The following is a 26,385-nucleotide window of genomic DNA, read 5'->3' on the forward strand; positions in this document are numbered from 1 at the left end:
GACGTTCGAAACGTGTGCTCGCACGTCCAGACGCGGCGTGGCGCCCAACTCGCGAGACACCTGCACCGCATGCAACGAGCGACTCGTACGACATGGACCTGGATGAAACAATGCTTGCAGAGGATCGCCCAAAAGAAAGAGGCAAGCGAAAGGTGAGTTGCCGTATACTACAGAATTCTGAGCGTAGACTGGCGAGTCGAGACTCTTTTAGCTGAGGCGAGCATCTGTGTACGCGAGCGCATTCACAGTGCATCCTCGATCCCAAGCCTCACACTGTGGCCCCCTCCTCGTACTCGAATCCGAGGTCAAGTCTACGAGACAAGGTAAACGAGACGAGTTGAAGATGCTTGATCAGTGTACCACATTTGCCGTGCTGTTCCGTGGAGGGTGTCTTTACTTGGCACCCCGTAGTCTCCATGTCAATCTAAAGCTTGAATCACATACGAATGGCCCATTTACTACCGCTATTCTGCGGCTTACCGGGTCTCGTTCATCGAAACCGAGACGCATCGTTTTTCGCCGCCCAAAGTGATATCCTTGGCTATCCGCTCGGTTCTCCCTGTATTCAACGATACCAAAGTGCCCGAGAAGAGACAAACCAGAGTAGGTACAGCACAAACACGGCTACACGGTATACGAACAAACAAGCGATTCAGGAACTAATACGACGGTGTGGTGCCCAATCCGGACACGGTAGATCTGTCGGAGACGCGATCGTCGGTGGAAGTGGATTGGGAGTCGTCTGTCGTAGCCTGGCCGGGCGTTCGAGTCGCGCGACGAATATTGAGGCGTTGAACGTGCGTTCTTGACGCTTCCTCGTTCCTAGCGACAAGGTGTTCGAGGGTCTGCTTGCCCGGGGACAAGCGCGACCCCCCGCCTTCCGTACTGTCGCTGCTCGGCTCGAATTCAAAGTAACCTCCGCTCGGTTCCTTGAACCCGCTCTCGGCGTTTTCCTTCTCCATGTTCGTGTCCGAGGGCGCTGCTGCGCCAATGGGATTTTCTTGATGCGAATCGAGCGGCGCTTGCGTGGGACTTCCGCGACGCGAGGTGTCCGATTCGCCTTGACCTTGAGCAGTGGCAGTCGCTTTGACACCGCGGGTGTTGCGTCCGCGGCGACCACGCGAGGCACGACGGCTCGCTTTCACTGCGGGTTCGTCCGACTCTGGTTCGGACTGCCGGGCGTTGGCATGAGGCGTAGATGACGATGTCGATGTAGAGGGGATGGGAGCGCCTTCGACTCCGGCAGAGTGGCTCTTGGTAGAAGTCTTGCGGGAAGAGCGAGTGGACGGCATTCTAAAGCAGCGGACTCGTGACGGGATCAGGTTCAAGGGGGCGGCTAGAGCTTGTGCGCAGTGATATGTACCTTGATTCGAGGCTTCAGCAGACACAGATGGCCGTGTTAGACATGGAACCAAAATCAAGGTCACGTATGTGAAGGGCCGGACACACAGTCGACTCAGAAAGAGTAGGAGAACAGGGGACGTAAAGGTCGGAGCAAAAGGCTGAAGTGCGATAGATAAAAGAGGACGGGGAAAAAGAGAACGAGAGAGAGAGAGAATATCCTCAAGGGATCAGACTAAGGTGAGGCTCGTGTCAAGGGAATGAGAGCCGGAGTCCGAGAAAGAAGGATAAGGACAAGAGAACGGCCCCCGCGACAGTTGATGTCCCGCTCATAAGCGCTCGCGCCTCGAATCTATGCGGCACGCAGCTTCACTCTCGCCCTCTCTCGCCATCTCGCTCCCTCTCGGGCCACGTGAGCTGTGTACCAACCATTGAGGTGCGAGAGCGATGCGCGGACCAAAGATGTCGGGCGCGAGTATATGCGGTGCGCTCGCGCCTCTTAACTGCGCGGCACGTCTCGGTATTCAGATGACGGCCGATGACGAGATGACATTCCTCTCGTCAGCCTCGATCTCGCCCTCTCTCGCTCCCGAGTTGCCTCGCCCACCCTCTCTCTCTCTCCTCTCTCTCTCTCTTCTCTTTCTCTCACCCCTCGTCACTCGTTTGTCTTTCGCTCGATCTTCTCTCGAGGGTACGCTTTAGCCTGTTTTTGCTGACTGTTTACGTATGAGCTGACATGCCGTTGCGGGTTTCACGTGCCAGGTCGACCTCGAGCCCCAAGGAGCTGCGCCCGACGCTCAGGGCCGCATTCTTCACATCTCAGGACGTGATCAAGCGTCACCCAGACAACGATTTGTCGTGGCGGGCAAGCTACTGCCTCGTATCTCGCGCTAACTGCTCGCTGACCCGGGTCTCGATCCGACATGCAGGTCGTCATCTCCGCGGGTTCCTCGATCCTCATCCACATTCGTTTTCGCGCTGGTACGCTCGAGCCTGTCTGAGTCTACGGTTGTGCCCACGCTGACGTACCTTTGCCGGTTTCGACGTGTCAGGTGGACCTCGAGGGATCAAGTAGCGACGCCCGACGCTCAGGGCCGCATTCTTCACGTCTTAGGACGTGATCAAGCGTCACCCAGACTCCGATTGTCGTGGCGGGTAAGCTACCCGCTCTGTCGAATCTATCCTCTCCCGTCCGAATTCGTAGCTAAAACTCTCGCGACCCGTCTGCAGGTTGTCACCTCCTCTGATTCTCAAGAGTCTCTCCACTTTCGTGCCCCTCTTTGTGCTCCCCCTTTGTATCGGACCACTCCCACCGCTGCGCCTAGCGGTGGTCATGCGGCTAGACCGCGAGATTTGGCTCCTGCGGCGATCCAGTGAACTTCCGGGAACATTGTAGATTGCTAGCGGTGTTTGCCTAATCCAGCCAACATGCTTACTCCTTCTTCTCGACGTGCCATGCCTTCTTGATCAACTCGGTGAGACCTGCACACACACACACACGCGACGTCAAAAAATTACCGCTCAAGATGTTTCCAGGCAACGAGCATGACTGACCAATGTCGTTCGTCTCGAACTGGTACACTCCAACCATGACACCTCCGGTCGCGAGTCGGATCAACCATTTCGTAACGTTGCCCCAGATCGGGAACTTGCGCGTGTGCAGGTAGTCGGTCCAGATGTTGTCGAATCCCTGCTCACAGTTTGGGTTGAATCAGTTCGGGGGCCTGTTTCACATGGCGGGATTTCTACGGTTTCTTTTGCTGACCATGTGCGAGTGAGCGACGATTGCGGTACACAGAATACCATCGAGCACCGGGTTGACCGAAGTGACGGCGGTCGAAGCGATCAACGGCACCAATGCAGCCGACAAGAGTCGTTCGAAAGTCCAGTGGTACGAACCGTGCGCCTTGTTCGGCGTCGGGAAGGGTGTCGGGTCATTCACGGTGCCTTCGACATCTTTACACGGTGCAATAGACGCCCGAGTCGATCCAGGGTCAGTACAGCGATCCGACAGCATGGTCACGGATCCGAACGAGATTCGTACGTACAAGCTAGAGAAATGATGCAACAGCCAGACCCAGCAAGAAGAGAGCTAGAACGTCAGCTCACACCTCGCAGAAAGAGCGAGAGCGACAACAGGTGTCGAGAGATGCATCCAGGCGGAGCACACTCACGTTTGGCGGCCGCCGAGTTGGCAGCGTACAGTGGTCGGCCTACATTGCAGCGTCAGCATACATGTCCTAGGCTAGTCACTCCTCGAGAGAGACGAGAGGCGAGACCCGCCATGGATCCCATGTCGCCCGATCGGGACGAACCGCGGAGAGAGAGAGATCGGAGAACGCACCCGTGTGGAACGCGCGACGAGCCACCAACTGCTTGAATGCTTGCTGACGCAGAACGGGGAGCGACATGACGGGCTTCGGAAGACTCGGGGCTGTGGGAGGGACGGTTCCGATCTATCCTGCGGGCGAGCGGGTCGCACACCAGCAAATCGCGGCCATCCAAATTCGCGAATTTCCCAAGTCCTTCCTTTGCTTGCTCTCTTGCCCTCACTCGGGCAAACGGAAAAGACGATTCTCTAGCCTTCATGACTGGACCAAAATTTATTCAGGGCGTGCGACGAGTACACCTGAAATTTGCTGACGTGTCTCGCTTTGCTCACGTCTCGTCCGAATCCGTCGCGAAGACAAGCTGTGCCGAGCGAACGTCTCCTTTGCCATCCGCCCGCACTGCTCCTTTTTCAAAGCCTGACTGTCCCTGGCCTCCGTGCACGATAATCCACACGAGCCCTGTCGCCTCGGCACTTGAATCCCTTTGCTTCGTTCAACCCCCACCTCTCTCACCGTCTCGAGTCCGATGTCTGCAGCCTCTGGTCCTTCGTACAAGGCGTCCGATGCTCGGAGCACAAGTCCGACGACTAGTCAAGCCCTCTCGTATGTTTCTGCACGTCACCACCTCCCCGAGGACTCTCTCGCTTTCACTGACTGCCCACTCGTTTTCCACGGTATCGCTTCGATCAAAAGCTCGGTCGTATGGAAGCTGGCAATCTTTACACTCATGATGATCGTCGGTCCCATCGGAACCTATTTTGTCACTCTCCACCATTACTTCCGTTCGTATCTCCTCTTTTTTTTTTTTCTCTGCGCTCTTCGCATGGTACTCACACAATCGACCTTGTCGAAATCGAACCGTTTTTTCCTTGTCTTTTTTTCAGACGATCCAACAAAATCTGCAATCACGGCTGCACTCGTAGCGAATCTAGTTTTGATCGGGTTCGTCGTCGTCGCGTTCCTCGAAGACCAGGACGACGTCTCTGCCACGACCGGCGTGAGACCATCTACAACAACCCAGAGTCTCGCAGAGAAGAAGAAGGAATGAGAAAATAATTAGGCTCTTATGGACCGGTTTTTCGGGTAGTACAAATGATACGAAATCACGAGATTCGGTCTGAACTCTGTCAAAATGTCAAACTCCCTCCGAGGACGCTGGAAATTGAAACAGAAGCGCTCTCTTGTGTACTGCTACACGAGAAGGAGCGCAAGATGGGTTGTCTTTCAACGTGGTGTCCGATTGCCTCGCTGACGTTTGCTGGCAGAGCCCAATTGAAAAAACGTTCATCTTTCAGAATTCTGGTACCAAGTCGTGAAAGATGGGATCCAGCTCTCTCAGCTCTTTCCAACGATCCTGGAAAAAGACAAACGGCGATCCGAAAATCAAGGGAACTGGACATTAGCGAGCCTGTTTTCCATCTCTTCTCGTGATACAGCACCTGAAAGAAAGAGAAAAACAGGACAACATACATGCTGTTGATGATCAAGATCTTGCAGACAAAGTCGAACAAAGTTTCGCAACTCTTGCTCGTAAGCTTCTTGAGCTCGACGTGCGAGATCCGATCTCGATTTGTCGTTGTTGTCGCATTGAAGTTCGCGTACCTCGACCCAACTCTTCGCTACTCGACTGACGATCAACGGTTGCCATCGATTCCATCTCTTGCTTCCGATGGGGTCGGTCAGCAACTTGGCAACGATTGTGATCGCACTCGATCTCAATTGAAACAGGTCTCGACTCAGTTCGCCTCGTTTCGAGTGCGACGCAGCCCGGGTTGTCGAATCGAGCAAGAGGTCGACGAGGTGAGGAGCAAGGATTCCGAAATATCGAACCAACACTGATCCCCCTTCTCCTCCTTCGGAATTTTGAAGGATTGCGATCCAACGTTCAAGCGCTCGAACAGCAACGCGTTCAATTTCGAATTGTCCTGATTTGTACTCCCACGATTTGAGGATCGAGTGCTCAAAGTAACGACACATGGCTTCGAACCGTGCTTCAGATGCTTTACGCTTCGATTCCTCGTTAGTCGCGCCAGCTGCGACCGCAAGACTCTGATGCGTAGGGTAGACGAGTTGAACGAGTTTGAGCGCGACTGGATGAGCCGTTTCGAGCAGGATTGGGCTGAGAGGATCGGACAAGTTTGAGAACACGACTTCAAGAGACTATGTCAAGAGGAAAGGGAGTCCCTTTTGAGCGAGACTTGAAAGATCAAGGGAAGACTGAATGGGGGGTTTCACGAACCTGTTGGAAAACTTTGCCGACTCCAGTTCGTACCAACAATGACCGACTTGTCTTGTTGAGCAGCTCGTCGAGGAGGTCGAGTCCTTGGATCTTGTTCCGAGGGTCGTGATCGTCCAAGAATGACAATACTGGGGGCAACAACCAAGGCCACAAATCTTCAACTTGTTGATCCTGGTTTGTCGGAGCAGAGTGATCTTCGTCTGCGGTAAGCACAGTGATCACGGTGGACAATCGACGCTAGAGACTGAATCTTTCTTACGTCCAGAGATTGAATGATGGTCAACACGACTCCGCTCAAGCCGACGATTGTCTTCCACCCTGAACCTTCCTCGGCGAGTTCCGACCCTGCGTCTCTCGCTCGACCTGTGGTGCCTCCTAGAGGCCGGGACAGTACTCTGCCCGAGTGAGGGTTTACATGCGGATGAGGTTTGAATCGGGTTGGAAGCGTAGTCCGTACGAGGTAAGTCAAGATCGAGATCCGAACCGCTGCATCGACGTCGAGGAGAATCGAGACGAGGTTTGACGAGACCTTTCGGAGCTCGGGATCACTGAATCGAGTCGAGAATGCAGGTTGAAGGAAACGCGTGTACGCGACGAATAGGGTTGCGACCTGGTGTGGTTCCAGTGGAGGAGTACGAGGCATGTCATTCCAGAGTCGGGTCGAGAGCTGCAGGAGTCGGGTCGAGTTGGATCTGAACGTTGTGGACCGCTCAAGAAGGGAATCGTGGTTGTCATCGCGTTCGTTATCGTCGTCGTTGTCGTCATGGAACTCTTCGCGTGCGAAATCATGCGGGATATGAACGAGTTGGGCGATGCGCAGCAAGATCTCGAGAGGGAGTTGCGGCGGTACCACAAGCGATGCACTTGCGCACGCTAGATTGACGAGGCGTTCGACTTCGGACAGTGGCTGTGAATAGATTTTGCGCAGTCGGCTCGTCTGTCTGGTCCCGGTTGAGCGAGTGAGAGGAGACGGACGAGGTTTGATGCATCGCGAGCATCGGCGACGAGCGCATCTACTCGGTCGAGGAGCTCTTGCATCGTATAGTCCTACTGGTAGATTCGTCTAGCTACGACCTGTCATGTCCGAACAGTCAGGACGTAGTTGCACGGATTGAACCGACAGACAATTGCGCACGTGATGGCCGGGTCCCGAATGCTTGACGCTCTCTCTGTCAAAGTCACAGGGCGAGCGCTGGTGGGTCAGTGAATGTATTGAATGGCAAGCTGCAATTGTCGGAGCGAGAAAGCGAGACTCGAAGTCATGATCACTGAAACTCGCGTCTCATCTTCAACCCGTTCCCTCGCTACAGCACCGATGCAGAGTGAGTCGAGACCTTGCTTGAGCTGGCACATCGATGTCTGAGCTAACCTATACGTCCTGTGCTCAGATCTCGCATCGTACGGCAGTGACGACTCGGATGATGATCGGCAGTCAGCTGCGCCTGTACCAGCACCTGCACCTGCACCCGTCCAGGTCAGTGCCCCATCGCGAGATCTAGAGACGAGCGGATCAACTCGATCTCCCTGTGTTCCTCCTTCGTGCAGCCCACTCGGACACTGAACCCTGCTCCTTCAGCTCGTACGGACTCGTTCTCTTACTCACGGGCTCGAATAACCACTGATCGTTCCTTCTCATGACAGTCAAACGCCTGAAAACGTCTCATTCGTCACATCCGAATTCGCCCTTGTCCGGAGTCGTCTCGACTCTTTCTCGCTCATCCACACCGAAACCATCGACTCCATCAGCTTCATCGTCCCGCAAACCGAATGAACGTTCCGCGAGCCCTCCTCCGTTCACCCGGCAGGAAACTCGATCACCTCGATCCCCATCTCGAACTCGAGAATCAGCCGGGGTAGATCTTACGAGTTTGTCCCAGTTTGGGATCCCTCCCGTTCCAACCGGGGATTGCAACCCTGCCGTACAGGTAAAAAAAAAGTTTCTCTGTTCATTGGAAAACGCTCGTTGATCCTGATTCTCGAATTTCAAGGCAAAACTGTCGAATTTCGAACAATTGCGAAGATCAAGAGGATTGCATTTCAATGATTCGTTGTCGAGTTCGAAAGCGTTTCGAAATCCGAGGATCTATACGAAATTGGTCGAATTCATGGACGTTGACGAAACTGGAACTGGGTTCGACCGTGCTGTGTGGGATCGACATGCGATTGGTCGAGATGGAACGGCACTGCGACTAGGTGCGACTCTTGTTCTCTCTGGTTTCTCCTCATGTGCCTTCAATCTGAGAGGAATGGTCGTGGTCAATTCTGACTCCTTTGATCGCTCTCGTCTTTATAGCCGAATTGCAAAAACTGAAAGCCGATTCGAAACAAGCCTCTCACTTGTCAACAACGGCGAGCAAACACTCGATCAGTTTCACTTCGGCTGCGAACGATGGACGTGGTAGCAGTAACAACAAGTCGTACCATGACGTATCGAGTCGATATCACGAACGGGACAAGAAACGATCTAGATGGGACAACAAGAATTGAAATGGAAAGAATACGAACAAAATTTCTAATTATCACTACAAAATGATTTCGATCCATTTGTGACGAGGTCTGCGTTCGAGGATTTGATTCGTGATTTCTCGTTTGATCCTCTCAGTTCCTTTCGACAATTTCTCTCGAGATTGTTGCTCTCGTTCATCAGGATGATTAAAATCCTGTCGAGGTTCGAACCTGCGCAACCCGATGCACGAGAGGTTCAACCATTTCGAACTCCATTCAATGCGTCGGTTCAACTCGTGAGGATCGATTCGATCGTCCACGAGGTAACTGAGATCGATCGTTCGCAATGCTCGAGTCGAATCCGACAATCGCGAGAGAAACAACCCTCGTGCACACAAAGATTCTTCTTCTTCTGGTTCGGCTCGTAGCGATTTCGGATGTCGAAGGTAGTTGCCACAGATCGAGAGACTGCGCAAAGTCGTCAAGGTCGACAAGAGGGTCAAAAACGAGTCGTGGGAGAACTCGATTGATCGCATCGAAACGAGGATCAGGGTCGAGAGGTGGGGCAACTTAGGGACGAGTTTCGGTCGAGTCGATGAGGACGAGCTCGTTGATGGTCGAAGCGAGCAATCCTGCACTAGGATCTCTCGCAGCGTCTCGAGATCGATTCGAGAGAACGATAGGTTCAGATTCGTGAGCGAGGTCGTCGAGATGTGGCTCGTCGGTGTCGATAACAAGTCGAGTTCGAGTTCCCACTCCTCCTGATCGACGTCGTTCTCTTGATGGTCGTCTTCTTCTTCTTCTTCTTCAAAACCGTCGAGGTCGGTACGCAAAAGTTCCCTCGCGCCCGAGTTGGTCAGAGGATCGTCGAGATGTCGCCAACTCGCAAACACTTGATCGAGCAAGCGCACTTTGATGTAAAGAGGCAAGTAGCCGAGCTCGGGCAAGAGGTAACTCTCTTGTCCTTGTCCAAGTCCTGCTGCAACATCGCGTGCAACGACTTGTCCAGCAATCTCGAACAATGGGTCAACCCCCTTGCCAGGCGCAGAATCGCGAAAAGACTGGTCGTGTCGTTCCGCGATGAGGGGTTCAGCCAGCCTCCGCCGTTCGTCGAGTTGTCGCAACCTTGTACGAGACTTGGTCGGGGTAGACTTGTGGTTTAGAGTCGCAGCTGCGCCGAGAGAGGGCGAGCAAGACGTCCATGAAGGAGGAGCTGGGGGACCTGCCGTACCAGTCCTTCTCGTACTCGACCGCGTCCGATTCGGATTCAAAGCTGGGTCTGCATGAGGTCTCAGCCAGGCTGCGAGTGGAGTGGCGGCACTCGTATGGGTGTGGGTGAACCGCGGTTTCGGAGTTTGTTCCGACCGCAAGCGTGCGAGTCGAGTCGAGACTGATTCCGAAGTCGATGCCGTCGAATCATCGAGGGGTCGATGAGGTCGGTGTGGGATCATGCACGGATCGAGAAGACCGGTGGAGATATCGTCATCATGATCGGCTCAATGTCGAAAGAAGCCTGATCAAAGCCCCTCTTTCCTCCCTGGTCATCCGGCGACAGCCTGTATCTGCTCTGACGCTTGTTCCTCATCGCTCTACAGAATGCCTAAGGACTGTGTCGACCGCAGCGTACTATTTCATCGATGAATTCCCCCTCTCTACTCTTCTCGCCTTGTCTAAATCGAAAAGCATCGTCTTTCTGGTTGCAGACATTGGCTCGAGCGATCCAGTTTCTTGTGGCAATTACCGTTGCAAATGATCTCATTCAGACAGGCCCCCAGAACTAGACCGTTCTGCCATCTCGAATCTTGACACAGATTCTAGCATCGATCGATGGAACTCTCCCTCCGCTGTATTACAGTCCAGATGATCTCGGTGCAATCCTGGATCGCTCGAGATCTGCCGGAGGGATTCGATTCCAGCTAGCGAGTCTTCTCCAGTGTCTGCTGTCGACAGAGCCGATTGTAGTCACGCCAATCAAGTCTAAGGTACGATCTATTATGTTGCCGAGCATATTCGGGTGCAGGATTGTCTTGTCCAAGTGGTGCATTGATCGGTCACAGCGTGCCAGCAATCGCCGAGGCAAGGTAGGTCTGAAGCCCTTTTAGGCTCATTGGACGTTTCCTTCAGAGCGGAATCGTACTTGCCGGAAGCTCGACCCCCTTCTGGAATACTCGTTACTCTTTCCACCACCCACTGAACGACTCTGCGAACACTGCCAGCCCGCACCTGCTGCGACCGTTCAGCGAACAATCGCTCAAGCACTCGCCCTCCCTCGCCAGCCGACGGACTCGCCTTCTCTGATCATGTCCACCTCGTCGAGCAAAGACCTTTCTGACGACCGCCCTCTGCCTCTGCCGGAATTTTATCACGGTATTATCAACTGGCAAGGCGCGCAACGTCGCCCCGAGTTGGTCGGCTTCGTGAATCGTGCGAGGAGCGTTCTTGCGCGAGCCTTGAAAGCGATCGAGATCGGGAATACAACTGCTCTTGCGCGAAATGTATCAGATGCTTGTTGAGAGAGCAAATGTGTACCTGTTCTCGGCGGTCCCGACTATGACGGTGTCGGCAAGCGCGCAGTCGAGCTGGTAAATCTCCTCAGTAGGTCATTGCTGGTAGTATCGAGTGTACGATACCTGCTGATTCACGAACCTGCTCAGCTTCGATACTGCCGATCTCGATCTCGTCAGCGCTGGCGGACAGAGCACTCTCGACCCTGTTCGTCCGGTTACGAGCAGCTGTTCTGCCGCAGTCGCAAGTGCTGCCCCATGCCAATCATGGCCCCAGACTCTTGAAGCGATCTGCAAAATCACTTGAGCGTGGATTACACTCAAAAGACAGACGACCCAAAACCAAAGCACGCCAAGCCCCTTGAAGCAGACAAGCTGCATCAATGCCTCTCCCACGGTCGCGCCTCCGCAAGCCGAGCAAGCCCCGGACGAGCAAGCCAAGGCGTTCGAAGCGCTCGAACACTCTCGCCGACATGCCGCGGCCGAATTGCTTCGGCTCAATACGGACTACCCCTATTTCACCAAGCAGTGGCACCCGGAGTACCTCATATCCGACGCATTCTTCGATCTCGCCCTCGCGTGCGTGTGCTGTGGCGTGGCAGACGGTTCGCCTTGCACATTCTTCGGCAGCTACCACCAAGTGGTTGCTCATCAAGAAGATTGTCACCCAGAATATGACGGGCTGCGTGAAACGGTCAAGAAGAAAGGAATGACCGTCGAAGGACGACATGGCGTAACGATGGATCGGTTTCTAGATGGGAAGGACGGCATGGCGTAACGACGGATCGGTTGCTCAGGCAAGGCATAGAAACGATTCTCGCCATCTAGAAACCGATCCGTCGTTACGACATGCCGTCCTTTGACGTTCATTCCTTTCTTCTTCGTCGTTTCGCGAAGCCCGTCATAGTCTGAATGACAGACTTGTTGATGCGTGACCACTTGATGGTAGCTCCCGACGAACTGACAAGGCGAATCGTCTGACACGCTACAGCATACGCACGCGAGGGCAGATCGAAGAAGGCGTCGGATATATGGTATTGCGGACGCCACTGCTTGGTGAAATAGGGGTAGTTCGTATTGAGCCGAATCGATTCGGCCACGGTATGTCGGCGAGAATAGAAGAGGTGTGGGCGTTGGAAGGAGTTGGAAGGACCGTGTGCGAGGTCAGGATCCGCCTTGTTCCGTAGTCGCCGAGCCTATGCATGAGAGATTCTAGATCAAGACCAGCGCAGGGGCTCATGAAGTGAAGCGGATCAAGAGGAGTCAGAGAGTGTGTATCAGGAAAGAGAGAGGTCTCGTCAGTCCGTCAGAAGACAAAGAAAAAACGCTCGCGCCCCGAAATCCCGAGAGTTCCGCGGCGGTCATCGCGATTGTCAGGGTTCCGCTCTCACCGACTTGTGGTTCGCGTATCTCGTCAAGTCCACAAACCGATCGAAACTTGACAAACACGTAGTCGACCCTGTCCAAGCATCCGACAGCGCTCGTCTGACGCTGGTTCGCGCATTGCGTGACGCGGCCTGTCGAACGATCACGTCCGAAACCCAGACCTGCTCCTCACGGCTCACCGTTTCGCCGCATGTCGCACTATTCTGGACGTTCGTACTACCGAGATCCTGCGCCGGTTCGATCTCCTGCCCCCCCACCGCACCCGCCGTGGCCCGCCAGTAGGCGTCCGATAAGATACTCGTCGGATGACCTGTTCGAGTCATGCAGGAACCCAAACGCCGTATGTCTATCCACCAAGAATGCCGAAGAAGCGATGGTTGCGGTCGAGGCGCAACGAACACGTTTCCTTCAAAATGGCTGGACGGACGAAAAGGTTTGGCGACCCCTCACACAGTGGGCTGACTGGGAGATCCGCACGAGAACTGTCGCCAGTCGCACCAATGGCGCTCTTGACATTTACGGAGCGGTAGTCAAAAAGGTGATAATACGAACTTGGGACGACTGCGAGACGTACGAATTACCGGCGACACGTCGTGTCCGGGCACCAGAAGCCACCACAGAGGACGCTCGCAACTTTGTGGCTTTCGCGCTCGGAAGGGAGCGAGACAGATTGGCAAAAGTGATCACCAAAATGTCTGTTCATGTACCGTGCCAACGTCCGTGCTCGCCATTGACTCTGTCATTTACTTGTCGACTGACAGACAAGCTTCCAACCCCACCATCCCCACCAGCCCCGTCGGTGCAGTCGCAACTGCTGGCCCCAAGCCCGCCAGGGCCGTAAACTGTCTGAAGCGTTCTGCAAGATCACCAGAACGAGGATCGCAGTCGGAGGCAGACGCACCGTATACAAAGCACGTCAAGCCTTCGACAGAAGACAAGCTGCAACCCATTGCAGCTCCTCCCGCAATCCCGCTTCCGCAACTCGAGCTTGTCCCGGACGAGCGAGCCAATGCGACCGAAGCAGCACGCAATGCCATCAAGGCGGCCGTAGATCTGCTAGATACCGAAGAGCTCAAGGCGGTCATAGATCTGCTTGGCACGATGCGTGAATGACGAAAGCTGATTCTGAGAAGCAAAGAAGAAAAGTTGCTTGAGGGATATCGAGTTCTAGGGCATTTTTGTCGTTCTGTAACGAAGTTCATCAGCTTGAGCACCTCTACGAGAACGTCACACGAAGAGCACAGATCTGCCCCTTCGCTGTAACGTTCTGATACGCCCCATAGTGGGCAGAGCGGTGCGAGCGGCCAGAGCGGACGAAGCCTCTGACGCACAACCGAGTTCACGACTCTTCTCGCGATGGTAAAGACAGGACTCCGAGGGCGTCAGCATCCGCAAGATATCCGTACGTAGCGACAACAACAAGTGCAAGTCCTAGGACATGAAATTCCAGCAAAAGACAGAGGCCGGTATCGCGGCCGGCTATCGCTCGCGCGCCGGCACAAGAGGCGCGACCTAGCTAGTCAGAACCGGATCCAGCTCCTGTTGGACCTCCGAGTCCACACCTCGCTATTCCTCCTCTTGCCCGCGACCGAGAGTTGCCTTCCAGACGCCCTGTGTACGCAGGTGTTTGCGCTCGGAATGAGCAGTTTCCCGACGACGGTCGGGGTGATCGAAGGATTGTCGAAGTCGGTGTAGAATCATGCACGGATCGAGAGGAACGCTTGAATCGCCGTCATGATTGGCTCATTCAAAGTCGAAAGAAGCCTGATCAAAGCCCCTCTTTCCTCTCCTCGTCATCCGGTGACCGCCCTCAATTATCCTGGCGCTTGCTCTCCACCGCTCTACAAGACTCTGCCCTAGAACAATGTCGACCGCAGCGCACCGTTTGATCGGTGAGCTCCCTGCGTCTCCTCTTCTCGCCTCGCCTATTCAGAAAGCTTCGGAGACTCACTCTATCTATTCTTTTTGATTGCAGACATTGGCTCGAATCTGGGCGATCCAGTGTTCCGTGGCCACTACCATGGCAAACAATCACAGTCAGTTCTGCCCTCGGAACTAGACCGTTCTGCCATCTTTCACCCTGACACAAAAGCCCTGGCACTGTATCGATGGGAACCTTTCCTTTCCCCTCCGTTACAGTCCAGACGATTTCGAAGCGATCCTGAACCGCGCGAGAACTGCAGGAGTGCAAGTACAACTTTTGACAGGAGATTCGATTCCAGGTTCGACCGACGTATTGAACCTCGCATCCAAGTACGAAGGATTGTTCGCTACGGTCGGATGTCACCCATGTCGTGCGACCGAGATGGAAAAGTTTCCAGGAGGGATTGAAGCCTACGTTGAGCAACTCGACGAGATCATTCGGACACATTCGGGACCGAATGGCAAAGTTCTCGCTGGTATGGCTACTTCTTCTGCGGCACAAAAGTCATCATCGTCGTTGGCTGAAACATCAACTCCCCTGTCGCTAGTTGGAGAATGTGGACTCGATTATGATCGATTGTTCCTCGCCCCAAAAGAATCTCAACTCCGGTAAAAAGAAGAAATCCCCCGCTGTTATATGTTACAAGCTGATCCCATATTTCCATCGTAAAACAAAGAACGTTCCCACCTCAACTTGCACTCGCTACGAAACACGACCTTCCACTGTTCCTCCACTCTCGCAACTGTCACGAAGATTTCATCTCGATCCTCCAGAATCATCCAACCCAATTACGAGGAGTGGTACATTCGTTCACTGGAACGTTGGAAGAAGCGAACGAATTGATCTCGTTAGGATTGTACATTGGGATCAACGGATGTTCACTCAAGACCGAAGACAACCTCCAAGTCGTCCAACACCTTCCCCTCGAACGGATCATGGTTGAAAGTGATTGTCCATGGTGTGAGATCAGACCTTCTCACGCCAGTTCGAAATTTTTGCAAGATTTGCCTTCGGAGTTGAAAGACAAGTGGTGTATCCCACAAGTCAAGAAGGAAAAATTCGTTGAAGGGAAAGGAGTGAAAGGGAGGAACGAACCGGCGGGAACAGGATTGGTGGCGTGGGTCATCAGTCGATTGAAAGGAGTCACGATTGAACAGGTCGCTCAAGTCACGACTCGGAACGCCATTGCGTTGTTTGGTCCGAAACTAGAATCCCCTGAACCTAGACCCGAATGATTACAACGGCATCGGATAACTGATTCCTGATCCCTTTCTGCAACGCTGGAGACGCGACAGATGTAGATATAGAGAGAGAGGCAGCGAGTGTAGCGACAAATTCACAAGACGATGTTTTTAGAATTTCCCGGTACACAAGTTTTCAATCAACGTCTCTACTGATTGATTGTTGACTGTCCAAAGACGGTGGCATACTTTTCCGTTTCTTGACCTGTGTCGTCGAGGTTCCTGTACCCGTCGCCGTTGTCGAAAATGTCGTCTTGTCTCGACGATTCGAATCGATCCCAGACCTACTCTCACTCTTCCTCCTCGATTTGTCCTTGATACTTTGACCCTCAACTCCACCACTCGGATTCATCGATGTCGAGTCCTTCTTTCTCCCTCTCTCTTCCTTGTCGAGATCAGATCCAAATCGTTCAGTCTTCTCGACCAATCCAGCTCGGCGCACCCACGCACGCCTGCGAGTGTACTTGCTCAACCCTCCTTTCGGTCCCATCTTGTCGAAATGGTTGTCCCCGTACTGCCACCCTTCCGCATCGACTTGCCAATGTTCAAACAATTTCGAATGTGCATCCGAAACCAACATAGTTGGTCGAGCGAATGCCGTTGGAGTGACCGGATTCGTCGTAGTCGAGACGGGGAGGAGGTTCGCAGGAGGGGAAGGGAGTGAAGAAAAGATGGATGTGGCGGTACTCGGAGAAGGTGGAGAGCCGGATAACGTCGATGAAGACGAATCACCTCCGCTCAAAACGGGCGACGATACGGATGGCACGGGAGCAGGGAGCAAGACGGAAGGGATCGATTCCCTCAACACTTTCCATTCCGGGTCGACCCATCTCCACGAAGTCGTCTTCCTCAATCGAGACCCTGGATCCGTACTCGTTGGAGATGGGATGTAGGTGATTTGAGGTGGTGGAAGGTTGAACGATGCAGGAGGGTTCGAAGGGTGTGAAGCTGGGTCCGTCCTATGTGGTTCGTCAAAGTTTCGCTGTTAGTAACGAGACGGACAACGGGGACACGGGATAGGTCACAAAAAAGCCTTACCAACTGGCACGCTCTCCAGGTAGCAACGCATGAGTCCAGTCGAGTCCGACCCACCATCTCTGGTTTTCAAACACGGTGAACTGCACTTCGACATCCTCTTCGTCCTGGTTTTCAACTACGTCGCTTGTCTCGATAGGTTCGACCTGGCTGTTGCGAGAGGTAGTCGAGATTGACGCAGACCTCTTGACCACTTTCTCTTCAACGACGGCTTGACGATTCGTGTTCGCTTGGTTCGCGTAGTCCTTCTTGCCCAGCAATCCGGCAATCCCGACTCCACTCTTGGTTCGATTCCATTCGCGGTTGAACCCGGTGCCACCGTTCAACAAGATCGAGCTCGAGATCCTGACGAACCACCGAATCGTCGCGCTCGTCCACAAGAGCGTTCGAAGCGTCTTGAAGAACGGTGCATTCCACAAGATTGCCGTCGAACCGAGGACGAGGAAGATGTATCTCAAGGGGACGAGGTAGGTCAGGATCAGATAGAACGGGTACGAAGTGAGCGCGAGGCGAGCGGTCGAGTACGCGGGTGCGGGGACCGAAGGTCGCGTCGGCGTGAACGAGAACAGGAGAGAGAGCGGGTGCACGACGTGAGCTCGAAACGCCTGCAAGTGAGACAACAGGAAGTGGGACGAAGTGAGCAGGTTCGAGTACGCGGCTGGGGTCAGGGTCGGAGGGCGAGAATGTCGGTACGAGGACGTTGTCGCTGAGGACGAAGACATCGCTGCGCTCGAAGGCAGCGCCTTGTGCGAAGCCTGTTTCGGTGCGGTGGAGAAGTACCTCGAACCGATGTAGACGAGGACTGCGAGGTTGAAGCCGTACTGGGCGATCCAGCGTCCAAACAGGCACACAGCCCACCACGCGAGGAGGACGAGCAACGAGGCGAAAAAGTTGGGATGTTGCCATGTCACGAGTTGACAGAACGTCGTTGCGAGGGATACGAACGGGGCGGCGAGCGCGAACAGCTTGAGGAGCGTCGGCGGGGTCGCGAGCAGAAGGTCGGTAGGTGAAGGTTCCTCGGATGCAGGAGGGGTCGTCGACGAGATGAGCGGACTTGCTGCAGTGGACGATGTCGCAGGCAGTAGTCCCGAGGCAGTCGGGGACCGAGATGAAGACGTTCCGCTTGTTGCGGACGCCGTGAGGTTGGGCTTCATCGTGGCGATGACCCGGAGGGAAGGGTCGGTCCAGAGAGTATCTATCCTGTTGCCCGGAGAGGTGCGTGTGAGATGAGCTGGTCCCAAGGACGAGTGGAAGCAAAGAGACGAAAGTCGCGACTCGCGTGAGAGTCGCTCCGGAACGACGTCACCGACCACGGTTCCGGTCAGTGAGCGGTCCGAGTGGAGTTTGCGAGTTACGATGTTGCTGCTGCAAGGAGTGCGCAAGACGAGCGCGTCCGTCGCTGTCGTAGGCGACAGGGAACAGCCGATCGAAACGTCGGCGCGTGTGGGGGAGTCGTCTTGATGGGGTCGCGCGTGCGGATCGGTACAATGCGTAGACCTGTGCTTCAAGTCACGCAGGATATGACACAAGTTGGGCTGCAGCTCACGACCGGCAGATTTTCCGGGAACGACGACGAATTCTAATTGCGAGCCGTCGGCGACTTTTGTTTCGAGACTCGTTTGCCATAACACGACTCTTTTGCAATGCATGGAACGACTGAGAACGACAATTCTAGACAGTAACGATTGTATCAGAAAGAAAGAAAAGGAAAAACATAGGTAATCTCCGATTGAGAGTGTCCGTGTCGAGAGCATGCGCATCTGTTTTTGACCCGCGATTTCATCCCGCCATTTCCAACAAGCGTTCCACGCTCCTCCCTACATCTCCTTGTTCTGCCCACAAGACCATCTCGACCACTTCCCGTTCAATCCCTCCTCCTTCGGAACCTTGTACCGTGTCTGGTTCCGTTTCCCCGGACGTCGAGGGTGCCGCAAACAATTCCATCAACGTGCTCATCTTGGCTTCGTGGGCCTCTCGGGATTGTCGTTCAATCTCTTGACTGATCGCCGAATCCGATACGGAATGATCTGCGTACAACCCTGGATCGACTCGAGGTCCTTGTACTTGTCTCGGCGAGATTGGAACGGTTGATCGTCTCGATGGATTCATCCCATTAGCGAGGATGGGTGGAGGGGAAGAAGAAGCGTTCTGATGGGATGATGTAGGAGGGGTTTGACCGGTCAATTCGTTCGCGGTCAATTCGAGGGATTCGAAGATTTTTGCGAGCGCTCCAATCGGTTTCGACATGGCGCGTTCGACTGTGTCAGTGCTTCTCAACAAAAAATTCTTTCGAGCATCATCCGGTTCTTCTGCACCGACGACCCCGGTCGATTGGGAAGACGACGAAGGTGGAGATAGTAAAGATGCAGAGAGGGTTTCTTCATCTGTTCGAGTCCCTCGTGGGGTCGAAGGGGAAGTCGGTCGAGAAGCAGTACGAGGAGGTGGTGGAGGGGGTGGTTCTTCCGCTGCAAGTTGTTTCACTGCGTGTGCGACATTGTGTTCAAACTCTTGTTGGGTAATGTTGGACAATGCCGAAGCGTCGAGGGTTTCGATGAAAGAAATCGCCGCGTTCTGGGGGGGTATTTCCAAACTTTGTGTCAAGCAAAAGTCCCCTTACCGTAACGATTGTTTCGGAGGACTTACGAGACTCGACAAGTAATAGCCACCTTCTCCCGCCAACTTTTGGGGATTTCGAAACCTCTGGATGTACCTGGAGCGGAAGTCAACTGTGATTCAGCCTGGGACAAGTGCGAGCAAGCTTGGAGGACTATTATTTACTGCAAATTGGATACGAGGTGTTCCGGGTTCGCCTGCAGGACGACGTAGATCAAGAATGGGATGAACGTATCGGCACCTTGGTCCTTGACTTGGTTCCCGATATGTCTGATCAAGCCTGTGTTACGAAAGAGGCTTGAACAATCAATGCTTGTCGGAGACGAGGAGACGCAACGAAAGAGGAGAACTGACCGAAAATGACTTTGCAACAGTTCAACACGCAAATGAGTTTGTCTCTCGGTGCTTTGTACTGATTCATCTTGTTAAGTTCGCTCGCAGCAAAGTTGATGAAACCCCTTTGTTTGTCCCGTTCGCCCTCTTCGTCAACAACTGCGCTCGTCTCTTGCTCTGTACCTGTCAAACTCGTTTCGGATCCTGGTCGCTGTGATACTTGCTCGTCGTCGACCTCTCGAGATCGAACTTGTTCTTCTTCTTCTCCAGATTCGGTCTCGAGGTTCAAGATGGGCAAGTCGAGGTGTTTCGGTTCGATCCAACGGAACAACCGAATCCGTTGTCCAACGACTTGATCGCGTTCGAGGTCTCCACTCGCGCTGATCGCTCCGGCTCCCACTCCCGATTGATGACCATGCGTAGAGTCTGTCGAGTCCGAGTTGAAAGCAGGGGTAAAAGTCCTGACCGCGGAAAATAAAGAAAAAGGAACCAACATGAGCCCGTTTTGTGAAACAAGAGAGAGACAAGGTAAGGGATTCCACGAACAGGTGCCACAAACGATTCATGACGAGTTTCTCCATCGCCTCCATGGTCAAATCAAACTCGATCTCGGCCCTCTCGGGGCCTTCGAGTTCGGCTCGATCTCGTTCGAAAGTCGATTTCTCTTGTGACCTTGAATCGTCATCTTCGTCTTCTTCCGAAGAAGCAGACAATTGCGCTCGTTCGACTTCTTCACGATAGATCGTTTTCCACGGATCCGTCTGTCGCATCTTGGTCGCGATGAAGTCCAAGAAATCGTTGATAATCTTGGTTTGGTCCTGAATCGAAGCAGGAGGTTTCCGTTGAAACTCTTTCAAGAACGATCTCAGGTACTTCGCGATCGGGTCGGCCGAACGGGATCGCATCTGTTCGAGGAATTTGGGGAAATCGAACGATGCGACGGGTCGAGGTCGACGTTTGCGCTTCCTGTTGTGCTTTTCGGTCGGTCGGGTTGTTGCTGGTGAGGATTTCTCGTTCGTGCTGTCTCGAGACGCATGCTCGGTCTCTTTGCCTTTGCCTGCCACAGCTTGGACGAGGGTTTCGGGAGGAGGAGGAGGAGTCGCGGAACGGAACACGGATGCGAGAGAAGCGAAAGGTTTGTGCAGTGGCGAGGGTTGAGCAGGTGGAGAGTTCGAGGTCGGTCGAGTTGCGCGCTGAAGCGGGGATTCAGGCCTCGACGAGGCGGGTGAAGCGGATTGCGAGCCGAGGGTTCTGAACATGTTGGAGAAGCCGAATGAGGTCGAAGCCGGTGGTTGCTGTTGTCGTTCATGCTGCTTTGACAATTCATGTTCCTCGAGGGCACGACGGTGGGGATCGCTAGGTTCGTCGTCCTCGTCGTCGGACGAATCGATTAGGACAAGTTTCGAAGTGTGCCGTACGCCTGATCCCAGCAGGGTCGTACTTGGAGGTGCTGGCGGTGGTGCAGTTGTTGCGAACGGATCAAACTCGTCGATCGCGGTCGAGGCGGGCGCCGGAGGAGGGGTCGAGATGTACGCAGGATGGTAGCCGGATCCCGACGTCGATGTCGACGTGCTCGGACTCGTCGATGCCGGCAGCGAGGCCCAGATGTCTTGACTGGCAGGAGTGTCTGCTCCTTCAATCGAATGCCATGAGCTACGAGCGGGTGCGGGGTTCGAGGTCGTGGCGGCAGACGACGACGACGCCGAGTCGGCGTTGCGCTGTACCGGGTCGTCCTCTGACAGGCTAGTCGACTGCATGGAGCATGCACGGCCGTCAAACAGGCCAGTCGAGGTGTGCAGAAAACGCCAAGTCAAGTCGCGTCCGCAGCACTTGAAGCCGAAGCGCGATCTCCTGACTTGTTCTCCCTCACTCTCAAGCTAGGTCGCGATGACGGTCGGGCCTCCGCTGCCACCTCGAACTGGCGCTGCGCTCGATCCAGATCCTATCCCCGATGAACCTCCCGTCAGTGTGTAGCAGCCTCTCGGACGATGAGATCATTCTCGCTCACAGCGCCTTCGTGTCCTTCAGCCTGCCTACGAGCCCGTTCCTTCGATCGCCAGCAACGAACTCACACTGGAGTACGGTCCGTCGCGACCGTTCGTCTCGGCTCCCGCCCCCGCTCCACCGCGCGTCGAACGGCCTCCGCAACGAACTCCCTCGACCAGGTCTCACCGGTACCAGCCTCCAAACTCTCGCCCTGTCGAAGACCAGCCGTACCGCCCCCGCGCGGAACCCTTGCCTCCTCCGACGTTTCCCTTTTGGAACGGTTCGAATCTCACCCCTGCTCAGACTGGGTTCCTCCAGCACGGTCCTTCAACCGTCCCATCTCAAGACTCGACACACGTCCCCGTCATCTCGTACGCTCCGAGCACGACTCCCACTCCGGGTCAGCCCTTACTGTACCACGGCCAACTCCTCGTGTACCCCCTCCGTCGGGACCCGTGCCCAAAGTGTTCCAACACGGGGTACAAACCGTTCGTGTCGTACTCGGCAGCAGGCTACACGGGAGACGATCCAAACCATCCTTGTCGCAAAGTACGTACATTCCCTCTGCGTGTGAGCCAAAGTTCTGACCCATCTCTCTCTCTCTCATTTCCAGTGCTGGGCAAATTTCGGACAACCCTACTCGCAAGCGTTGAAACACAGTCACAACCCGATCGCGCCCGAGAATTACCAGAGACCGTTACGACTGTGGTCTACTCCATCGGGCGGGACGTTCCATGCCCCCCAAGTCGTACCCGCGCCTTCACGCCTGTTCAATGCGTCTCAACCCCCACTCGTGGTTCGACCTGGAGATCCTCGAATAGGTAAGCCTCTTCTTTTCTTGCCACATTACCTTGAACGAAAACAGCTTGACTGATTCGTTTGTGATTTCAAGGAGGAATGTTGTGCAGAACGTGTGGAGGCGATGGGCTCGTGATGGGTCCATTCATCTTTGATGAAGTCACTTGCTCGACTTGTCGAGGTACCGGTCGCGTCTTCTGAACCCATGTAGACAGAAATCTTTGAAATTGTTGTTGTTGTCGAATATCTCCTTCTCTCCTCTTGTATATACGCCCGTGCTCGTTATATCCTATCGATCACGACTAGCCAAGGAAATCCGGCTCGGAAATTCAATGAGAAAACACTGTTGGAAGAAAAACAGAATGATTTCACTTGACATGTTCAGAGAGAAATCTCATCAGTAACCTCGTTCAGTCGCAACTTTCGCGCAAATGTCGCGTCCCACCATGACCCGACTGTGTGTCACCCGAGGCAGTACTCCCTGGCGGATATCGAACCACAAACGAAGTTTCTCGTCCAGTCACTCGATCCTCACTTCCTCGTCTTCATCCACCTCGGCTCCACCTCTCGACCCTCTTGCAACCCCATCAAACCCATCCTCAACGACACCTCTAGATCCAGTCTCATCGTCACTCCCTGGAAGACCTGATCGACAACTTGGCAAAGTTTCAAGACCGTTGAGACCTCCGACCCAAGTCCCTTCCGGACCTCCACAGAGAAAGTACCCGAAACCGTTGCCGTTGTCGTTGCCTCAAACCGAACTGTTGAAACAGTTGAGCAAGACTCCTGCGATTCGCAGTAGACCGAGTTTGATCTCGGATGAGAGTTGTCGTGAACTCGTGAGAGCTTGGGGAGTCGATCGAATGGGTGGGAGTGGACCGGATGAGGGAGTGACAGTGATTGATACCTATGCAGGTTCGTCCTACCCACCTGTTCTCTTTTCTTCATTTATCTTTTCTCATATCTCTTTTTCGTTTTCAGGTCCGGGAGGGTTGACGAAAGCGTTTCTCGAATTACCAAATGTGAAACGAGTCATCACGATCGAAGACGCGTTCAGGTACAACCCCCACTTGCACGCGTTGAAGGAGGAACAAGAACAAAAGAATCCAGGTCGGTTGCAATTGATCGAACGCGACAGTTTCACTTGGGAAGCCTACTCGGAAGCAGCGAAATTCCTAGACCAAACTCCAAACATGCCTTGGGATTTGCGTCAGTCCTTGGGTTTTTCACTCGAAATTTTCACTTGGGGGCTCGAAAATGCTGATTTTTGGAATTCTTTCCTCTGTGTGGAAAAAAAAAGCACACAATCAGTTGTTCTTGGCAGGACAAATACCAAACAATCGTCATGGTGAACAGTTGTTTGTTCAACTGGTGACCCAGATTGCGAGCAGGATGTGGTTGTTCACTCGAGGTCGATTCTCAATGGGATTCGTCGGTTCGGAAAACTACTGGAAGGTGAATACACATGTCACTCTCTCCTTTGCTCCTCACTTGTGCGGGACTAGATGGCAACGAGAAACTCATTTGAGCTGATGGTCGATTTTTTTTTTTCCATCCTTTCAGAAAATCTTTGCCAAACCTGGAGAACCGGCACATCACAAACTCTCAGTCCTGTTGCCTTCGATCGCGCACTTGCAATACGTTCACATCATGTCGGATTTCAGACCGGTCGAAGCACATTTCCACAAACCTCGTGGAGATCCTGCTCATGTCAAAGCGATCAAAGTCACCCCAAGGATCGAACCGTTGGTCAAGAATTACGATTCGTTGGATTTCATTGCGAAACACATGTTTGTGGGCAAAGCCATGCCCTGGCCTAAAGCCGTAGCGCAAGTCTATTCCTTTTTTTCAAGTTTTCCTTCTTCAAGATCTTGAACTGACACGGATCTTGGGGGTGTTTGCGAAACAAAAATCTATTCAGAGCAATCACTCCGGGTTCAGCAAACTTGATCCCGATTTTGGCGAAAGAACATGGCATGAAGAATCCCGACAAACCCGTCAACCAATTGACTCTCGAAGAATGGATCAAGATTGCCAACGTCTTTGATGATTGGCCTTTCAAACCTGATGTGAGCTACAGTCAAAAACCTCTACTTTCGCAAACCCCTCCTTGTCGTCTCTTCCCCTTGTCCCGTATAAGCTTTTGACTGATGCAGCTTTCTGTTTACAATTCCGTTGCTCAGACTCTATTGGATACTTGGACAGAAGGAGACGCGGATTGAACCTCGTAGTCTTCATTCTTCTCTCTCTCTTAACAACTCTCCGATCGCAAGAGAGAAAAGCTCTTTCTCTCTCCCTTTTTTTTTGCCCCCACTTTGCATTTGTTGCACTCATCCACCTTGTTGGCCGCATTCAAAACTCGAGAGGGGAACCTCTGTACGCTTTTTCCCTAGCTCGATGAATCTGGGACTCTCAATGCTTGATGAAATAGAAATAAAGGGCGGTACAAGAGCTCTTCGATTTCTTCATCAAGGAGTATTGTCCTCGGATACACAAACAGAGCTCAATCTCGACAAAAACCTCGGCGAGTGTTGAGACAGGTTTCGGAGGGACTGGGTAAAAATCGTTTGTTTTCACACCCACAAGAACGATTTCGATTGTTCCACTTGATCGGTAAAATTTCCTTTAAAGAAAACGATCCCACCGACGATGGCAAGCGTAACTGGAGGTTGTATGTATTGAAGAATCAGTCACATTACTAAAGCTATGTAGCAGAAAGTAGGAAAGAGAAAAAACCGCTTACGACCGGTCAAGGAGAATGCCGTCCAAATCGCTCCCCACATTTGAGCAGGGAACCAAGGATATTGTTCCTGGAATGCACAGACATCTACGGTCATACAAACGCTTCAGTGAAGGGTCTTGAGAAGGTAAAGAAGGGGAGTCAGAAAAGGATGGGTTTTTGATACCGGAAGCATTGATTTTGTGCAAGACGAGATCGTCGATCTGATCAAAGACCGAATACTATATACCATCAATCGAGGGAGCGCCGAGAATCTCAGTCCGTGGAGAGTCGACGCGAATATGGGAAAAAGGCCCAACCATGACTGTAGCAATCGTAAGGGAGATCAGACTTGACAGCCACAAGGATGCTGACCATGTCCATAAAAGTACTCACCATTCATGACTCCAATCTGAATCAACAAGAATGGCAAGAATGCCGAATGAGACACAAAAACTATAGACATTGTTTCGTTTGTTAATAATCAGATCGTTAAAACTCTCGATCTCATAGAAGAAGGGAAATTTGTGCTTACAGGCAATCACGAGCAAACCCGACATGAAGTTGATGTTGATCAAGGTGAACCTGGATTTCCTAGCCCACCACGAAACGAGACACAGGAGGAGGAACGCAGGGATTGCCGCAATTTTCGAAGCTTTCAAATCGAACGAAGCAAAGATCAGAGCAGCACCGATCGTAGTCGAACCAATGTCTGTTTATTTAGGAAAGTGAATCAACAAGGAAAGGTTCAGTACTCGATAGCATCACTGAGCGGGGTTTAGAATGTAGTTCGGGAATCTAACGAACATCCGGCAGGGAGGGATAGGAATGGCCAGCCTCCTTCCGTAGTGGTAGCACCTCCTTGATTCGGATCGAGAATCACTGTTGTCCAAAAATTTGGGTCATGAGGACGATTTCAGCGGTAAGATTGGTAAAGAAGCTCACCGGATCTGACCCTACCTCCTGTGAGCGTTCCAACCAGTGCATGACACATTTCGTGATATGCGACTGCACATAGCTCTGCGCAAGTAAGGAAACAAATAAGTTCAAGGGGAGCTGAGATGGTTCATTGGGGTACAAGGAAATGGGGAAACAGAGTACGAACTGAGAGGGAAGAGCAAGCTTCTCGCGATCCACAGGTTCCACCCGAGCAAGTACACCATGACGGTCGCTTCGATGTAGTACACTTTGATCCATTGCGCATGAGACAGTTCAAAGTGATCGAGTTGGTCCGATGCCGAGATCGTTGACGGGCCTGCGGTCGAGTTGCGTTTCGCGAGCTGCGTCGCGATCGATTCGATCATGAGAGGATACAAATCTTGAGGTGGGATCAGCATAGGAGTTGTTGGGTGTAAGTCGCACCTCTGCAAGCGAACGAAGGAAAGGAAGTGAGGAACGCCGTGAAGGGGGAGTGAGCACTCTGCACGAGGCATGAGCGCGTCGGAAAAGCCGGTGTGATCAGAGCACAACCCGTCAAATGTCAAAGATGAA

General features: G+C 53.3%; 12 protein-coding genes across 12 annotated transcripts; 5 read left to right on the plus strand and 7 right to left on the minus strand.

The window, feature by feature from the left end:
• Nucleotides 1–659: 659 nt before the first annotated feature.
• JCM15063_001981 (uncharacterized protein) lies at nt 660–1,292 on the minus strand (the record flags this gene model as incomplete). The annotated part of the gene is made up of 1 exon (XM_076681548.1): nt 660–1,292. The coding sequence occupies one exon, from the start codon at nt 1,290–1,292 to the stop codon at nt 660–662; it is 633 nt and encodes a 210-aa protein (XP_076531306.1).
• A 1,481-nt stretch (nt 1,293–2,773) lies between these two features.
• On the minus strand, nt 2,774–3,752 carry JCM15063_001982 (CybS family protein; the record flags this gene model as incomplete). The annotated part of the gene is made up of 5 exons (XM_076681549.1): nt 2,774–2,823; nt 2,896–3,031; nt 3,107–3,297; nt 3,516–3,554; nt 3,686–3,752. 5 exons carry the CDS (start codon nt 3,750–3,752, stop codon nt 2,774–2,776), a joined length of 483 nt encoding a protein of 160 aa, XP_076531307.1.
• Nucleotides 3,753–4,197: 445 nt separating this feature from the next.
• Nucleotides 4,198–4,719, plus strand: VMA21 (Vma21p; the record flags this gene model as incomplete). Its single annotated transcript, XM_076681550.1, has 2 exons — nt 4,198–4,453; nt 4,556–4,719. 2 exons carry the CDS (start codon nt 4,198–4,200, stop codon nt 4,717–4,719), a joined length of 420 nt encoding a protein of 139 aa, XP_076531308.1.
• Nucleotides 4,720–4,962: 243 nt separating this feature from the next.
• On the minus strand, nt 4,963–6,948 carry JCM15063_001984 (uncharacterized protein; the record flags this gene model as incomplete). Its single annotated transcript, XM_076681551.1, has 5 exons — nt 4,963–5,025; nt 5,142–5,831; nt 5,911–6,081; nt 6,170–6,817; nt 6,886–6,948. The coding sequence occupies 5 exons, from the start codon at nt 6,946–6,948 to the stop codon at nt 4,963–4,965; spliced, it is 1,635 nt and encodes a 544-aa protein (XP_076531309.1).
• A 277-nt stretch (nt 6,949–7,225) lies between these two features.
• JCM15063_001985 (uncharacterized protein) lies at nt 7,226–8,397 on the plus strand (the record flags this gene model as incomplete). The annotated part of the gene is made up of 6 exons (XM_076681552.1): nt 7,226–7,232; nt 7,299–7,384; nt 7,456–7,489; nt 7,552–7,835; nt 7,899–8,103; nt 8,204–8,397. 6 exons carry the CDS (start codon nt 7,226–7,228, stop codon nt 8,395–8,397), a joined length of 810 nt encoding a protein of 269 aa, XP_076531310.1.
• Nucleotides 8,398–8,432: 35 nt separating this feature from the next.
• Nucleotides 8,433–9,806, minus strand: JCM15063_001986 (uncharacterized protein; the record flags this gene model as incomplete). The annotated part of the gene is made up of 1 exon (XM_076681553.1): nt 8,433–9,806. The coding sequence occupies one exon, from the start codon at nt 9,804–9,806 to the stop codon at nt 8,433–8,435; it is 1,374 nt and encodes a 457-aa protein (XP_076531311.1).
• A 4,303-nt stretch (nt 9,807–14,109) lies between these two features.
• On the plus strand, nt 14,110–15,404 carry JCM15063_001987 (3'-5'-exodeoxyribonuclease; the record flags this gene model as incomplete). The annotated part of the gene is made up of 5 exons (XM_076681554.1): nt 14,110–14,137; nt 14,221–14,281; nt 14,385–14,644; nt 14,717–14,777; nt 14,846–15,404. The coding sequence occupies 5 exons, from the start codon at nt 14,110–14,112 to the stop codon at nt 15,402–15,404; spliced, it is 969 nt and encodes a 322-aa protein (XP_076531312.1).
• A 142-nt stretch (nt 15,405–15,546) lies between these two features.
• Nucleotides 15,547–17,599, minus strand: JCM15063_001988 (uncharacterized protein; the record flags this gene model as incomplete). The annotated part of the gene is made up of 2 exons (XM_076681555.1): nt 15,547–16,369; nt 16,449–17,599. 2 exons carry the CDS (start codon nt 17,597–17,599, stop codon nt 15,547–15,549), a joined length of 1,974 nt encoding a protein of 657 aa, XP_076531313.1.
• Nucleotides 17,600–18,224: 625 nt separating this feature from the next.
• Nucleotides 18,225–21,148, minus strand: JCM15063_001989 (uncharacterized protein; the record flags this gene model as incomplete). Its single annotated transcript, XM_076681556.1, has 5 exons — nt 18,225–19,016; nt 19,089–19,155; nt 19,224–19,338; nt 19,413–19,852; nt 19,938–21,148. The coding sequence occupies 5 exons, from the start codon at nt 21,146–21,148 to the stop codon at nt 18,225–18,227; spliced, it is 2,625 nt and encodes an 874-aa protein (XP_076531314.1).
• Nucleotides 21,149–21,278: 130 nt separating this feature from the next.
• HUA1 (Hua1p) lies at nt 21,279–22,376 on the plus strand (the record flags this gene model as incomplete). The annotated part of the gene is made up of 4 exons (XM_076681557.1): nt 21,279–21,353; nt 21,420–21,926; nt 21,991–22,198; nt 22,270–22,376. 4 exons carry the CDS (start codon nt 21,279–21,281, stop codon nt 22,374–22,376), a joined length of 897 nt encoding a protein of 298 aa, XP_076531315.1.
• A 230-nt stretch (nt 22,377–22,606) lies between these two features.
• On the plus strand, nt 22,607–24,397 carry MTF1 (RNA polymerase specificity factor; the record flags this gene model as incomplete). The annotated part of the gene is made up of 6 exons (XM_076681558.1): nt 22,607–23,090; nt 23,157–23,384; nt 23,476–23,630; nt 23,739–24,004; nt 24,097–24,244; nt 24,359–24,397. 6 exons carry the CDS (start codon nt 22,607–22,609, stop codon nt 24,395–24,397), a joined length of 1,320 nt encoding a protein of 439 aa, XP_076531316.1.
• A 351-nt stretch (nt 24,398–24,748) lies between these two features.
• JCM15063_001992 (M50 family metallopeptidase) lies at nt 24,749–26,231 on the minus strand (the record flags this gene model as incomplete). Its single annotated transcript, XM_076681559.1, has 9 exons — nt 24,749–24,837; nt 24,919–25,002; nt 25,082–25,136; nt 25,215–25,219; nt 25,291–25,350; nt 25,430–25,606; nt 25,702–25,776; nt 25,840–25,914; nt 26,000–26,231. 9 exons carry the CDS (start codon nt 26,229–26,231, stop codon nt 24,749–24,751), a joined length of 852 nt encoding a protein of 283 aa, XP_076531317.1.
• Nucleotides 26,232–26,385: the final 154 nt, after the last annotated feature.

This window comes from Sporobolomyces koalae, assembly GCF_050403365.1.
Source record: "Sporobolomyces koalae JCM15063 DNA, S_koalae_JCM15063T_v1_ctg77, whole genome shotgun sequence".
NCBI lineage: Eukaryota > Fungi > Basidiomycota > Microbotryomycetes > Sporidiobolales > Sporidiobolaceae > Sporobolomyces > Sporobolomyces koalae.